Below are 16922 nucleotides of genomic sequence, written 5' to 3'. Positions count from 1 at the left end.
CTGGATTTAGGACAGGAAAGAAAAACTGAGGAGAGAAGTACCCAAGGAAGGTCTGTGGCATGGGATGTAATCAGCGAGAAGCCCAGCTGTCAGTGGGTCAGCAAGCACATTCTTAGCGATGCCGACTCCCTGCTGAGGCACATGAAGGCATCACCAGGCGGAAGAAAGGAGATGTATGGTCCCTGCCTAGGACCTTGATACGGGGATTTGACAAGAAGGGGCTCTCTCCTTGATTAAGGGGGCCGTGGAAAAATCGAGACGTTTTCCAAATAACATCTCCCACCTGTAAGTGAGCCAGAGCAGCCCATGATTTCTCTGACTTCTGGAGAACCCCACCCTGCAGTGTGTGGTTTCATTCACATCCCACACTTCTCTGCCAGCTCCCCCCACACCCTCCAGGTAACTAACCCCCCTCTCCCCACCCTCCACCACCCTCCCAGCGACAGTGTGTGGAATATGCCCTCAAGGCCCGGCCCCTGCGGAGGTACATCCCCAAGAACCAGCACCAGTACAAAGTGTGGTACGTGGTCAACTCCACCTATTTCGAGTACCTGATGTTCGTCCTCATCCTGCTCAACACCATCTGCCTGGCCATGCAGGTCAGTCCAAGGGGGAGCACAGCCACGGTGCTGCAGGAGGGAGGCATGCCATGGGGATGGAAAGCGTAACGGAGCGGCAGGCAGCTCAGTGCATTGCCTTCCTGGTCGCCAACGGAGGCAGCTGGAGAAAGACGGATGTTCCCTGCCAAGGATGTGCTCCTCTCTGGGCCTTAGGGAAGAATCCATGGCACCCTGGGTTGATCAATGGAGAGAGGGGAGGAGATGGAGAGGGGAGGGAGTGAGCTGGATGCATTCATTGTTGCCGGGAAGGTGTGGCGTGTAGAGGTGGGTTCTGCATCCACCCGTCTTCAAGGACAGAGCTTGTTCCCAAGCTCTCTTGAGTGCCGGAAGTCTCCATAAAGTTGTCACGGCCAACCGGGGAAATGAACACAGATGTGTTCAGAGATGGTAGAGCAAGGAAGAGCTTGGAGTTCTCCTGAGTCCTCCTGACTGCCCACAGAGAGGTGGGCGGCCCTCTGGGGTTGGGTTCGAGGAAGGTCTTGCTGAGACAAGGGCCCCCGAGAGGGGTGGGCAAAAGGTGGGGAGGAGGAGAGACCTCCCTGCCCCATGTTCACAGCTCCTCCCCTCTCCTGATGCAGCACTACGGCCAGAGCTGCCTGTTCAAAATCGCCATGAACATCCTCAACATGCTCTTCACTGGCCTCTTCACCGTGGAGATGATCCTGAAGCTCATTGCCTTCAAACCCAAGGTAGGCCTCTGAGAAAGACCTTTGATTCACAGGCATCGGGGTGGACAGGACAGGGAGGTGGGGTGCAGGTATTGAAGGCAGAATCAGGAGAAAAGGGAAAAAGGCATTGGTGAAAGACCATCCCTGCTCCAATGATCAGTGCTCCAACTCCTCCACCTGCCCAGAGCTGAACCAGGGCAACTCCGGGAAACCCTCTCAGCTCTCGGTGTTGACCCCAGCTGGGATGCACAAGCTGCAGATTCCTCGCTGAGCTGAACCTCTGAGCCTCTCCTGGGAGAGGCAGGTGATGGTCTTTCTCCTATGTCCCATCCTCTAGTACATAACCTGTTAATAGAAGAAACTATGCCCATAGACTGGCAGACCAAACCTCTCTGGGTCCAGCCCCCCAGATCCACTCAGGCCTCTGTTCCACCCTCCTCCCATTTCATCAGCCACACAGACCAACCTCGTATAAAACATTCAGCCAGGGCTGGATTTGCTCAGGGCTCAGGGCTACAGCCTGTGGGCACTCCTGTTCCCTGCCTCAGAGGCTATGGCATTGCTGCTTACACGCTCTGGTGCAGGAAGAACAATTACCTGCAAATTTCTCTGCTTTGTTCCTCGTTTGTAAGGGCAAGATTAGGCCTGCTCTACTGAATGAGACAGGGTCAGAATTCCTGTCCTTTGGATCATCTGTGCCCTTCCTAGCCAGTCACCCCTGCTGTCCTCAGTGGTGCAGGAGCAGACACTGCTATGAGCCACACCTTCCACCCTGGGACTCTGTAGATGGATCAGAATCACCGGCATCCACTGGCCGGGATTCACCACCAGGACAGCTGCTTCTGAGGGAGGCTGTAAGAGCAACTGAGCAGCCCCCAGGCTACCATGACACCTTTTGGAGAAAGATGAGAAGGAACGAGTTCTAGGAGCATCATGCGGTTGCAGACTTGAGACAATCTCTCCAGCCCACTGAGCCTTCTCCTCCCTCCTTTAGTATTTTTCCCAGATGCAACACAGATCAACAGGAGGCCAAGAGCAAGAGTCCCTGGCCGTATTTTCTGTTTTCATTCAAGTTTTTACTAGTCTCAAGATTAACTGGGGGTGGGGGAGGGTCCAGCTTGGCCTTCGAATCCGTGTTCGTTGAGGAGATATCCGTAGCCTTCTTCGCATGAATATTCAACTCACACTTTTGATTCCGTGTCATGTGCTACACATATATCACCGCGTGTCGTCCTCAAAACATCCCTATGAAGTAGGTATTAGCATCCCTCTGTAGAGAGGGAGGGGGAGTGAGGCTCAAACAATTAAGTGCCCAGTATTCATTGCTCCACTACTAAGAACTGGCAGAACGGAGACTGGAATCTGGCACCTCTGACTTCACTGTATTTTCCACCACACTGAGGTTAATTAGCATTTTCCCAAGTCAAGTGCTGTGCGGGTATTTTTCAGGAAGAGGGAAACAAGCTTGGAAGGACTTAAAAGACAAGACAGTATTCCTACAATGCAGGTGCTTCTCTCGCTCAAAGAGTGCCTGGGGAGCCCAGCTGATTTTCTTTTTTTTTTTTTTTTTTTTTTTTTTTTTTTTTTGAGGCGGAGTCTCGCTCTGTCGCCGGGACTGGAGTGCAGTGGCCAGATCTCAGCTCACTGCAAGCTCCGCCTCCCGGGTTTACGCCATTCTCCTGCCTCAGCCTCCCGAGGAGCTGGGACTACAGGCGCCCGCCATCTCGCCCGGCTAGTTTTTTTTTTTGTATTTTTAGTAGAGACGGGGTTTCACCGTGTTAGCCAGGATGGTCTCGATCTCCTGACCTTGTGATCCGCCCGTCTCGGCCTCCCAAAGTGCTGGGATTACAGGCTTGAGCCACCGCGCCCGGCCCCAGCTGATTTTCATAGAGGAAGGCTCCTAAAGGACATCCTTTGGTGATAGACCGGTGGTTTCCTGCCTTCTCCAGAGAAGCAAGTACACTCTTTTTCACCTTCCTGTATAAGTCCCATTTAGGAGGACAGATCTTGTCCTGACCTAGAGAGGACCCCTGGGTTGCCCTGACACCTTCCTTAGGGCGCACGGTGTCTCTGCCGCTGCATGGCCCTGATCCAAGCCCTGCAGCCCAGGAGCTCTGACAGTTCACCACCCACAGCAGCATGACCAGCTGAGGCTAGGAGTGCAGTCACTGCCGAGCCGAGCCTCAGTGTCGGGTGACATCCTCTCAGTGGGAAAACTGGCGTCGTTTTCATCCAGTGTCAAGAGACATATGGTTTAAATATTTCAAAGCCTTGAGTCATTCCACAATTGACTCAGATGTGTTTCTGACGATGTCTGAGGCAGTCTGGAGAGCCTGCAGTGGACTATCTGAATCATGCCTCCTGAGCACAGGAGACATACGGACAGCCTTCCCTGGGAAGTGCATGAAATTGACACCTGCGGGAGCTTCGGTCTAAAAGACACTCCACCTAAATCCTGCAAAGCAAGGAATAAGCCAGTTTGCTAGGAAGTAACTATTGCGGGTGGTCTAAACCAGAAAGTGCCTCCTAATTTCCTCTGTCCCTGGTTTTCTGTTGTGAGAAGATGGGGCAAGATAACAGAGACTTTTACCCAAGAAGAAAGAGAGCCATCCTGGGGCCATTTGCGTTTCACACTCCTATGGTGTAAAGAGAAAGGAAAAGGGATCTTTCCCTGTGAATTTCCCTAAAAGGGCTCTGGCCAGAGGGGAATAAAGGTGTCCACCGAGTTGGGAGCATCATGGAGCACAGCTAGGTCCCTGGATTCTTTCTGAGCTATTTTCTTCATTCACAAATAGACTCCAGGAAAAGCAGCTCCAATTTTTTCAGGCAGAAAACCAAACTGGAAAAACCTGAAGCTCTGGAAGAGCTATTCAGCTGGATCTGGCCCAAGAACCAGTGACTTCTAACCATGACCTGAATCCATGACAACTTTCATTTCCCACCATTAACTAGGACTCTGTGCTGCACTTTTTATTTCACTGGCATGCTGTTTGTGTATGACCCAGATGAGCATCAGCATTTGCTGTGAAAGGACGGCTAGGAACCAAGGATGTCAAAGACAGTCTGAAGTTGTCACTGCTTATGTTTCGTCTCTGTAACTGGCTGGTTGGTTGTTCCATCAGCCAGTCAACTTGTATTCTTGCTTCATTCTTTCATTGTTTTCATGGTCATGGATGTTCCCAATTTCTTCATTTCTGTGTGTTCTCCTCACTACTCCATGGAAAGTAAATTTACTCAAGTAAGTCCCTGCCTAAAATCTAACCATCCCACTCCTTAAATTCATACTCTGTTCACACACACAAAAAATCACACAAAGAAACTAGGGATCAACATAAACCAGTCTAGATTGAGTCGGTCCCCCACAAAGCCTCAGGAACTTGCGGGGATGGTTTGAAGAGAATGAGATGGATCATGGCAGCATTGATTTGAACAGTGAACAGTGATCCAGAAGGATCTCCTTCCATAGAAGGGAGAGGCCATGACCTGGAGATAACCGGATGGCCCCTGCGCCCCACACGATGGTGCAGGACCAGGTTGGGCAGCATGAAAAGTGCTGGCTGGAATATTCTGAAGGTAATTAAATAACTGGATTGTTCTATCATGAACTGATGCTTGTCAGCAAAGACAGGAAAATAAATTTTAAAGATACTCTTATAGATTTGAACTGAAAAATATGCAATGCCTGGGGAAAAAGTCTAATAGAAACGGCTAAGATCTCTACAGAGAAAATGATAAAATTGAAAGGAATTCAAGAAAAGCTGATAACTGAAGACATCTGCTACGTTCCTGAATTGGAAAGCTCAATATTATTAAGGTATCATTTCTCCTCAAACTGATCCATAGGCGCAATACCATTCCAGTTAAAACTCCCAATTGCACTTTGCTGGAGGTGAGAATGGCAGGAGAGGGAGCCGCACTGCAAATCCTTTATGGCCAACAGGATGAGGCTGGGTGGTCCTGAGGCTTCAGCCCCTTTGAGCAGCTCCGACGTCACCAAGGAGGCAATGCACAGGAGCCTGGCGCGGGAAGCAGTGTCTGTCTCAGCTACTCCACTGTCAGCTGCTGTTAGTGGGAGTGATGATGTCACTTAGTTGCCTGAGGTTTGCTGTCGAGGATGTCTCAGCAAGGGCACTGGGGGAGGAGGAGCTGCAGGAGGCAGTGAGTGAGAGGCTGGGCTCCAAGCCTCTCCTCCTCAGTGGAACATGGTATGCCCAGGAAGGCAGGGGTTCACCCCATGGAAGGCTCCTAACTCGTCCCTTCCCCACAAGCTCCCACCTAGACCATGGAGGGGTGAAGCAGCTGAGACTCACCTCTGCCCCTCAGCTGGAGCCAGCCCACACAGGGAGTAGCCAGTACTCACCTCCCCGAGAGGAGGATGCTGGAGGGGCCTTGACCCTGGAGGGACCTTGACCCTGGCAGCTCTCTGGAATCAAAGTCTCAATCTCCCTTTTCGGTTTTCTCCCATCCTGAGAATGGTCCAGAGGGGAGAATGGACCCAGAGTGAAAGCACTCATTGGCCCTTCTGACACCCTGCTTTCTTTTTTATTTATTTATTTATTTATTATTATTATAGTTTAAGTTCTAGGGTACATGTGCATAATGTGCAGGTTTGTTACATATGTATACTTGTGCCATGTTGGTGTAGTGCACCTGTCAACTCGTCAGCACCCATCAACTCATCATTTACATCAGGTATAACTCCCAATACAATCCCTCCCCCCTCCCCCCTCCCCACAATAGGCCCCGGTGTGTGATGTTCCCCTTCCCGAGTCCAAGTGTTCTCATTGTTCAGTTCCCACCTATGAGTGAGAACATGCGGTGTTTGGTTTTCCGTTCTTGTGATAGTTTGCTGAGAATGATGGTTTCCGGCTGCATCCGTGTCCCTACAAAGGATACAAACTCATCCTTTTTTATGGCTGCATAGTATTCCATGGTGTATATGTGCCACATTTTCTTAATCCAGTCTGTCACTGATGGACATTTGGGTTGATTCCAAGTCTTTGCTATTGTGAATAGTGCCGCAGTGAACATACGTGTGCATGTGTCTTTATAGCAGCATGATTTATAATCCTTTGGGTGTATGCCCAGTAATGGGATGGCTGGGTCATATGGTACTTCTAGTTCTAGATCTTTGAGGAATCGCCATACTGTTTTCCATAATGGTTGAACTAGTTTACAGTCCCACCAACAGTGTAAAAGTGTTCCTGTTTCTCCACATCCTCTCCAGCATCTGTTGCTTCCTGACTTTTTAATGATCGCCATTCTAACTGGTGTGAGATGGTAACTCATTGTGGTTTTGATTTGCATTTCTCTGATGGCCAGTGATGACAAGCATTTTTTCATGTGTCTGTTGGCTGTATGCATGTCTTCTTTTGAGAAATGTCTATTCATATCCTTTGCCCACTTTTTGATGCAATCTACTCATCTGACAAAGGGCTAATATCCAGAACCTACAAAGAACTCAAACAAATTTACAAGAACAAATCAAACAACCCCTGCTTTCTTGAATAAGCAGCTGAAACCTCAGGAGGCCTGGCCCCGTTCCCACAAGTTCCCAGTCTCCACTTTCCTCTTTCTGTCTGGGCCTCCTCAGCCCAGTTGCTCCAACTTCATGAAGCCAGATGGTTTCTCTCATCCCCCCTACCCTTTCTTCTGGTGATTTTCTGCCAGAAGTTGACACATACATAATGGAGCCCCTCTTGACTGCATTAGACAGTCTCTCGCCCTGGCCCGAGTGAGTTTCTCCCACTGTCAGTTACCCCGGCCATCCCTGGCTTTCCCCAGCCGGTGGCAGCTGCGAGCACCCAGGCCCTTTCCCTGCAGACTCTTTCCCACCCAGTTAGTCTTGCCGCGGCGGGCCCCCGCAGGGTGTGTTCCAGTGAGCCATGGGGCATCCAGACACTCTTTTCCACAGTCGATTGGACTCTGTCTAGATTTCCCCATTAACATTTTACTGCCCTAGTGATACTGATATCTGAGAGCCCTGAGCCCCTCCGGATTCTTAGCTGATCCCCTCTGGGGTACAGAGCCTTGTCCAGCCGCTGGCCAGACTTGCTGCCTCATGGCCTCCATGCCGCTTCCAAAGCGGGGACAGCCTCCTCACCACGGCTCCTCTCCAGCCTTCCTGCCGATGCCCTTGCCCTGCCCGCTGGTCTCTGCTGGGCCTGGCAGGTCTTATCACAGCCATGTAGGTTGTCTGGGGCTGTGGCTCCTGCCTGTCCCCACACACAGAGGACGTGGCTGGCATTTTCAGAGTATCAGCTAAGAACGGGGCAGTAGTTCAGTTGCCACAGTCTTGTCTGCTTTGGGGGCTTCTTTGAAGCCCCTGTTATCTTTCAGGAAAGAGGAAATGAAGGCAGTGAAGCCTTGGCCGTGGCTGCTTCTCAGAAAGTAGAGGCAGAAAGGAGAGGTTTCTCCGGTCCCCCGCCTGTTGTCCTGAGGAATCCATCAATGAGGCCCTGGGCATTTCCCTAAACGAGGGTGAGAGATGAGTCAGGACTAGTCGGTAGCCTGGTGAATGAGATGCTGCCAGAACCAGAGCTGCTTAGGACCCTGAAGGTCCAATGCTGGCTCTCACTGGGGCCACCCTTCATAGCACAGCTCTGGGCCAGCCTTGCCCCAGTCTCCCTGGCACAGGTACCACCTAAGCTATAGGGAGAGCCAGGAGGCTCTGGAATGGTCCTCCTAGTGGTGGGTACCCTGGAGTTCCCGTGCCAAAACCAGCCTGCTCTGCGTTGTGAAGGCTCTGAGCTGACAGAGGCTATGGCTGGCCTTGGACTTTCCACACTCAGAGGCAGCCCTCCTCGTATCTAGTGTGCCCACGTGGGGCCAGGGATCCCGTGGCTTCCAGAGCTGTCTTTTCTCTGCAGGCTCTGCTGTTCTTAGGACTAGTTTCTGCTCATGGGAATGCTTCTTGGCCCTGACATAGGTGGGCACAGGCCCTGCAGAGGGGAGAAATCTTTGGGGATACCCGGAGGATGTGGCTCAAATGGAAACGTCGTCACCAGCTACCTCGTTTTCACTGGGCTTGTGTCAGAAGGTACAGATGAGAGCTGGGTTGGGGCTCTAGGTTCGCATATGGATGGGCAGAGGGAAAGTTGGAACGGGGAGGTGCATGCATGGGAAACACTTGCTTCCACGGAGAACAAACAGCCCAGTTTCTCATCTACTCTGTCAGCTCTGTCCATGTTTAGAAACTTCTGTCCTTTAGATTCAGCATGGCCTCTTTGGGTAAATAGCTTTTGTCACATGACCTGAAGATGCTGTGGTCCCTCCTCCAGCCAGCTTGGGGTTCTCCAGGGGCATCCATACCCTGTGCAGATGCAAGGGGACTTCAGAGGCTGAGGGTCCAGATGGCTTAGGTGTGGACCTCTGTTTTAGGTGTTGGAGTGTTTGGCTCCAGGAGTGAGCCGCTCCCAGGAAAGGGACCAGATTCTGACATTCCCCTGGCAGGTGGAGAAGTTGGGAGGGCACCCTCAGCAGACAACTCGGCCCCCAAGTCAAAGGCCAGATCTGCTTGTCTGAACAAGGGAAGAGAAACCACCTTACAAACTGTAAGCCAGGCCTCTTTTCCTGCCCAGGCCAGGGTTTCAGCCTGGATGGTAATCAGACGTGTTCTCTGTCCCCGGGAGGAGGCAAGTGGATGGCACACCAAAAACAGGCTCCTGAAGGTTGCCAGTGGCGACAGAAACAGCCACAGGAGAAGAGAGTGCATGAGCCTGTGTCAGAGCAGCGGCTCACCAGCCTAAGGAGAGGTGGTGTGGCAAAGGCCACAAGGCCCCAAACTGCCCCACCGGAGCCCTGGGGCAGCCAGGGCAGAGGCAGTGGGAAGAATGCCAGGGCTAGAATTCTTCTAAAGGCACCAATGTGGCCACCTGAGGGGCCAGGGGAACCCTGCAGGCCTAAATCCATCAGGCCTGAGCTGAGCCTTCCCCCGGAGGCAGGAGAGACGCCAATGTCCACATACTCTTCCATGGACTGTTGAGAGACATTTCAGAACTTGTTCTTAAAAGCTCAGTCAAGGACCAGGAGAAGGAAGAGAAAAGTGGGGTGGCCAGGAGGAAAGGATGCACACTGGGGCCCCTTCCTCTTTTTGAAAGCTGAGAATCTTCCGGGAATCTTGGTTTGTTTTTCAGTCATGTTTTTGGCAGTAATGACATTGCTGGCTGAAATGTACTTTCTCTCCAACTTGACCTCTGCCTCCACCTGTGCCACTCTCCAGGAATCATCCTCTTCCAACTGTTTTAAAATGGCCGTGCACTTCTGCATGATGCAGTGATTTTTGTGAAGTTTTAATTTTTACAAAATAAATTTTGCTTCATTTCTTCGCTTCATCATCTACTGCCCCCAGATCCCACCCAGAGAGGAAATTCTGGTAGATTGAGACCCAGGAAGCCTAGATCCCATCTCAGCATCACCTTGAAGAAGCCAGGGCTGAGCAGACAGGACAGGAAGAGCTTCCTACAAGCACTTGTTCCTTCCACGTCTGTTTCTCCGTAAAGTAGGAAGACTGCCTTAACATACTGTGGTGAGACTGAGTGAGGTCATCTCTACAGAGGAATGAAGGCTTCAGGGAAAGTGCCATTCAAATGAAACTCAGCCGGATCCCTATGCCTGGGGAGTCTGCACCCAGTCCTCTACCTCAGCACCAAGGAACTTCACCTCCAGCCTGGATGTGCCCTCTCGCCCGTGACCATTTTAAATAGGCCCTTTTGTAATATTGGTATTCTGGCATCTTTCATCCTGAGCCAATATATTCTATCCCTTCAGTCTGATGTCCGCCTCACACCATAAAATAACTTTAAGGCTCATCTTAATGCCTCCTTGAAGGTGGGTTGTGCAAGCATCAACCATGCTACCAGCATCTAAACTATCACTCCCCTTTCCTGTGGCTAATGCAACCCATTAGTTGGCTTTTCAAGCCTTCAGCTCAGTTTTTCACCATTCCCTCTCTTTCTCGGTGCCTAGGCCTTGCCATTCTTCATAGTCTTTATTTCAAGAACTCTTTGTTTGTGTGACTTGGCTAATGTTTTGCTGCAGGCTAAAGTTCACCAACAACCCCCAAAATATTTTGTTGAGCAGCTCATGTGCTAGGCGGTATGCTTGGTGCCAGGGACGAATCATGAGTACAAGCAGGTAGGTAAGGCCACACTTGCCTGGAGCGACTTTGGCCCACTCTTGGGACTTGTAGCGTCCCCAGTTCACCCTCTCATTTCACTAGGAAACCTCCTGTCAGCTGACATTCATATTTCATTCATATTTCATATGACATTCATATTTCAACTTAAAAAGAAGCAGTCAGTAAACGCATTGACCCATTTTGTATCAATGCCTACACCCGAAGGTGTTACTCAAGTAACATTTAGAAGCACTGGAGGGAAGCAAACAGCATATATTGTCAATGAAGAACCAGACATGAAGCTAGATATTTTACTTTCCTCATCTCATTCAATCCATAAGATGAATATTATAGCCTCCCATTTTACATCTGAAGAAACTGGAGGTCAGAGAAAGGCTAAGTAAGGAGTCCAGAGCTGGCTTTTTGTTGTTATTGTTAACTTGCAACAAACACCATCCTGCTTAGTATGCGCCCTACACTGCTCAAGCACCTTAACAAATAGGAATGCATTTAATCATGGTAAAAATCCTAGGATTCTAATGCAGGTTTAGGTGACTCAAAGGCCACTCTTTCCACCACAACCCCATTAAAACAGGAAATGTGGACAGGCCAGGTTGTTGCTATGCACTCAGTGGGCCCTCGATACGTGTTAGCTGTCTTCCTTCTAAGAAGATCCGAGACAAAAAGAAAGAAAGCCATTATCGAGTGACCACCTTCTGGAATGGAAAGTGTTCACTCCACTCCTGCGTCCTGCCGCCTGCTCCGAGGCCCCTTGCCGCCCTTCCCTCTCATTCAGCCATTCTGTCTGTGGCCCCTGCCTTCCCTAGATTGCTTTGGACCTTCGGATTTTGTTTCCAAATCTGAGTTGACAAGCACCTTCAGGAGAGGGGGCAGTCCGCTGACAGGTGGGCTCAGGAGAGTGAAACACGCCTGCTACACACTCATATGCATGTGTTTGCACACATATGTGCAATGGGAAGACTTACACGTTGGGGACACAAATATTGCCAGATTCATCAATGGCAGGAGCTGTTTCATGTTCATCTCTGTGCCATGAGAGGCATTCAGTGAAAGTTGGATGCACGAATGGATGAATGAGAATTATGAGCCAGGAAAAGAAAGTCAGAATATTCGTGTCAGAAAAGATTGGGACCATTGAGCTTCCCTGAGTGCAGAAGTCTCTACACTGTCCTACCTTCTGCCATACGAGTCTCCTTGTTTCTAGAGGTAGCTCTGTTGGAAATCCTTCTTTATACTGAATTAAAACGCACCCTTCTGTAACGTCCCCTTATCCGTACTTCCTTTTCCATCTTTTCTTTCTGTACGTAGTTCTTGAGCGCCTCAGTGATTATGTGGAAGCCTAGTACCATCTTTACAGGGCTCACAGAATAGTGCAGGACACACCAATACACAATAAACAAAGGTTTCAGATGGGGTAAGGGCTGGGGTGGGGAAACGGAAGAGTGTGGGTGAAGAGTCACCTGTTTAAAATAAGGAGGTCAGGAAGGCGGTATTTTGGCTGAGCCCTGGAGGCGGAAAAGAAGCCAGAAGTAGCGCATTTCAGGCAGAAGGAAGAGCAAAGACCCTGAAGCAGGGGCAAGCTCAGCTCGTTCTGGAAACTGAGAGCGACGGTGAAAAGGACTGTGCTGGAGCCTCAGGCCCTTCAGGACCACAGTAAGGGGTGTGCACTTCCTGTGACTGTCCTTGGAAACCACAGGGATGGGCCATTCAGTAGGGGGATTATATAATCTGATTTCCATTTTTTAACCAGCATGCTGGCTGCTTATTGACAAATGACTGGTGTGGTGAGATGGGGAGCAGCAAGGAGCCCGATGCTGGGAAGGCAGGTGGCCATGGAAGAGATGGAGCGAGGGGGGCAGAGTCATGACATCATTGGATGGTGAATTGGATGCGAGGATGAGGAACAGGAATCAGACGGCTCCAGGGTTCCTGGCTTTCCCTGAGTGGATGGAAGAGTGGTGTCATTTGCTGAAATAGAGAAGAACAGGAAGAAACCAGTTTAAAGTGAGAATGTGGGGATATATTAGGTTAGAAAATGTCACGTAGGCTGTGAAAATCTGGAATTCAGACAGGCGATCTGGGCTGGAGATGTATTTTAGGAGTCAGCGCCATCTATTCCCTCTGAAGATAGAAACTCCAAGAATCCTGTCCAGAAGCCTTCATGTCCTGGGAGAAGTGTTGGAGAACGTGCAGAATTGGAAGGAAACTTGGAGAGAGGAGAGGAAGGAGGAGGAAAGGGGTCTGGAGGCCAAGAGCCAGCTGAAATGAGGGGTGGAGAAGAAAATATCGTTTCCCAGGATAAGAGTAGGGATGAGTTAAGCCAGCTGCCAAGAAGAAAGAAACGGTCCTCCAGGCCTTCTAGAAACAGCGGACAGGCAGAGGGAGGCCAGAATGCTGCCCTGCTGTCCAGAGGGTGACGTGAAAAGGGCTGGACGGAGGCCAGTGCGCACAGGCCCTTCAGGACCACAGTGAGGGGTGTGGACTTCCTCTGACTGTCCTTGGAAACCACAGGGATGGGCCATTCAGTGGGGGGATTGCATAATCTGATCTGGGGTCTTCAGTGTGCACCTTTGCCCTCACGCACGTCTTTCCTTCCTGAGCATCACAGATGTCCCTGACTGTGCCCCTCCTTCTCCCATACTGGAAATCCTTGCCCTGGAGGAGCTCAAAAGCCAGGCCTTCCCAGACCTTGCTGGACATGTTTGCGACAGAACCAGGGCCTTCTCCTTTTCCCAGCTGTGCAGAATTGAATTTACAGGCCTCACGATTCCATAAAAGGAGTTTCCAAGACAGACCTTCTGCACTTCTCTTTGGCTAAGAGGTTCTTTGCTATAAAAATCTCAGATAATGGGGGAGTGTACCCCGCCCCCGGTCCAGTGCTGAAGCTAGGGACAAGCGTTCTCTTACAGCTCTCTTCTTCCCTTCACAATCTTTCCTCTCTCCTCGCTCTGCCCACCACCCACCACCTCACCTGTGTTCTGTCCCTACAGTGGTCAGTGCAGCCTGAGGCTCAGAAGTCTGGCCGGCTCAGTTTTCCATCTCCTGGTGGGCCTTCTGTGGGGCCTCGGGGCAGATCTTCAGGGCCAGTGGCTCTTCTCAGCCTCGTGGGGAGAACCCTGACCACAGCAAGAAATGCCCTGCTCTTGGAGTCACTTTGGAGGAAGACATGTTCATCTCTATGCAGTCTTTCAATGTACAGGGAAAAGGCTTGAAATCTTTTGCAGGAGCCCAGGGCTTGGTCGTTCAGTGCTCTGTGTTCAGGCCTGCTCTTTGGGAAGGTATTCAAGAACAGTCTAAGATGCTGACCGAAGAAAAAAACAGTGGCAGTCTAGTGGGACAAGGGTTTAGGATTTGGGATGAAAGGAAAGTGGCTGTGATTGGGTCACATTCAAACATCGAGACTGTTGGTTCCTGCCTGGCATTCTCCCTCCCATCCCTCCCCTCCTCTGCCTCCCCTGCTGTAGCCTCTCTGGGTCTCTGCAGAAGCCTCGCTGTTCCTCATGGTTCTGCTTCGTCCTGAGTGCCCCCACGAGCCTCTCTGTGGTTCCCCATTGTCCGCAGAGGCAGCTGCTCTGGCCGGCCCTGTCCTCCAGCCTTTGTCTCCTGTTCAGGGCCACCCATGCTCTGGGTCACACCTCACCTTTTCCTAAACACCCTATGCTGGACTTCCAGGCCAGGCTCCCATGCTGCATCCTTCAAGCTGCCTCCCGAGATCAACCTGGCTAGAAGCAATCTCCACTGCCTCTGAGCTCCCAGAGCACGCTTTTCTCTTTTCTGGCATGTAATCAGAGCTCTTGATGGAAATGTCTCATCCCTCTAGCAGGACTGGTTAGTCTTTGAGCAGGACTGTCTCTTGGTGGCACCCACACTGACCGCCTTCCAAATGCTAGCACAGTAACCCCGTGTGCCTGTCATCTCTGTCAGTGTCAGCTGAATGAAGGCCAACCAAAGACAAGACAGGCAGCTTCCTCTGGGGTGCCCCTCCTTGCAAAAGTGACTCCAGCCCCTGGCTCACAAGCTCCAGCATCCAGCGAGGACACCCCCTTCAGTTCTCCACCCACCCCAAGAGCTTGTCACTCTCTGGGGTGGTCCGCTGGAAAAGAAAGCAGAGATAGAAGGCAAAGACGATGGCTTTGGAGCAGCCATCGTGCCATGCTCAGCAGGACTCAGCAGCATGGCCACCCAGGTCAGGGAAATTCTGGCTTAAGTGTGCTCAGACAGTTCAGTGCAGAGGGCCCTGAGACTACCCCAGGCCAAAGTTCTGAAATTCAACCCTCCCAGGCTTATTGGAGGATGGGGTCCTTGTTTGGGGGTTTGTTTTGTTTCATTGGTTGTTTGTAATGCCGATTAACACCCCCACAGACCTAGTGTTTTACAGAACACGGTTCTGGAAATCCGTAGGGGCGTCCCCATGATTCGGGGAGGTAAAACTGACATTTAGTGGGTGGGACTGAGGATGCCGAAGGAGGGTTCAGCCCAGCGAAGGAGCATCCTTGGGCCCTGTGGCATGTTTGGGGAATATTTATCCGAGGGGCCCCCTTCATGGGTGATGTTCAGTGACACTGATAGTGGGGGAGTCTTCGGTGGCTGGCCAGTAGCCGAGGCTCAGCAAGGATAACAGTGCCACTAGAAATATGACCCTATCTTGGATTGTATGACTGCATTTCCTCACTAACCTGGAATATTCACATTGAAAAACTTGAAGAGCAAGCAAGAATTTTATTTCAAAAATCCTGTGGAAACCTAGACACTGTCTTGGGCTAGGTCTTCAGTCCTTTCTGGACCCAATGCTCTTCCTTTCGGAATAGTCTCCCCACCCACTGTATACTCCATGTCCCTACAGAGCTCCGCAGCGCCCCGTGGTGGCCAGTGTCACCCCCTCGCTAAGAACCCACACATAGCCTCAGGCTGGCTGACTCAGCCTCTTAGTGACTTTTAGATGAAACCTATTTATTCCATCTGTTGAGAAACTGCAGTGTCTGCCACCGTCCACGGAAACCCCAAGGTAGAAAAATGCATTAAAAGGAGTAGAAAAGGGACCGGGAAAGAAGGGCAGCAGCTGGGGATGAAATGCAGCAACTCTCGCCCCAGCCTTCGCCATCGGCACAGAATTCAGAGGCCAAAGCTGTGTGGGCCCAGCTCCTGCATTCCCCTGATTATTATTTATTTGCAGAGTGCCCACGGGGCACCTGGTGCCATGCAGCGCTCCTTAAACAGGCAGGCCCCAGCTTTGCCAGGAGGACCTTCCCCGCTGTGGCTCTGCACCCAGGGATTTGCATATTGCTGCAACATTGTGACAGGTTTCTTTCCTGCCTGGTGCTGGAGAGCTTAAAAGTCACTATGAAGGATAAAAAATAATTATATGACTTGCATAAAGCCTTCGTGTGGGAAGGGTAGTATTAGCTACTACATTTAATTATTTAATGTAGAAAATGATTCTCACTGTGTGAAAAGGCCCGGTGGGGAAGTACACTGTGGTTTCCGTCTCTGGCCCTGCCATGGGGAAAGAAACTGGAACACGCCGGGCTGGTAGGAAGAAGAGGGATTCCCCGACCTACCGGGTGCGTCGGCGGTAACCCAACCCACTGAAGCCTGAGGTGCTGCCAGTGCTTCTGGCCCTGCGCTGGGCCAGCCTGACTTAGGGGCAGGAAGGACCTTCTGTGACACAGAGGCTGTGGGCGTGCAGGAAGGTAGCCTCTCAGCAAGAACTCCAACAACGACAGTAATAGTAGCAACTGCAGCAACCAGTCAGCACTTTCTTGGTGCCAGACAGGGCAGGTATGAACTCGTATCATTCTCACAAAGCCCTACGAGGGGCCAGGCACAGTGGCTCACACCTGTAGTCCCAGCCCTTTGGGAGGCCGAGGCCGGAGAGCCATTTGAGCCCAGGAGTTCCAGACCACCCTGGGCAAGACCCCATCTCTACAAAAAAAAAAATTCTATTTTTTTAATTAGTCAGGTATAGTGGCACACACCCGTAGTCCCAGCTCCTTGGGAGGCTGAGACAAGAGGATCTCTTGTGCCCAGGAGGTGGAGGCTGCAATGAAATATTATTGCAACACTACACTCCAGCCTGGATGACAGAATTAAACCCTGTCTCTAAAAATAAAATAAAATAAAAACCCTACCAGGGCAAGTACTCTGGTTATTCCCATGCTGCAGGTAGGGAAGCTGAGGCACAGAGAGGTTAGGTAACCTGCCTGCACAACACGAGGCTCACTGTGGGAAGTGAAGGCAGTCTATCATTTTATTCACAGCTTGTTCAAGAGTGTGGATGCGGGTTGCTGGCCAGATCCCCTGGCAGAGGAGCACTCGCCCGCTAAGTTAGAGACGCCACAGGACAGGGGTGATAGGATGGGCTGTGGGAGCTTTCCGAGAGTACTGAGCAGGAAGGGACCTCTCTGATCGGGGTTGGGAAAGCTCTCTCCATGGCCTTGGTCCTCTGGATTGGACTGGAAGGGGTTCTAGGCAGGCAAGAGGTTTTGAAGGGCTGCC

General features: G+C 51.1%; 1 protein-coding gene across 38 annotated transcripts in view; it reads left to right on the top strand.

Annotated features, from left to right (window-relative positions):
- The window catches only part of LOC117090701 (voltage-dependent L-type calcium channel subunit alpha-1C), a 744659-nt gene that overhangs the window by 654866 nt on the left and 72871 nt on the right, over positions 1–16922 (top strand). For all 38 annotated transcript variants that reach the window (XM_033223225.1, XM_033223240.1, XM_033223224.1 and 35 more), the window contains 2 exons: positions 441–599; positions 1199–1309. In XM_033223225.1, coding sequence (XP_033079116.1) covers positions 441–599; positions 1199–1309 — 270 coding nt within the window. The remainder of the gene's footprint in view (positions 1–440; positions 600–1198; positions 1310–16922) is intronic.

This window comes from Trachypithecus francoisi, unplaced genomic scaffold (genome assembly GCF_009764315.1).
Source record: "Trachypithecus francoisi isolate TF-2019V2 unplaced genomic scaffold, Tfra_2.0 Lachesis_group11, whole genome shotgun sequence".
In the NCBI taxonomy this organism is placed as follows: Eukaryota; Metazoa; Chordata; class Mammalia; order Primates; family Cercopithecidae; genus Trachypithecus; species Trachypithecus francoisi.
This window is presented reverse-complemented; position numbering and strand designations above follow the sequence as displayed.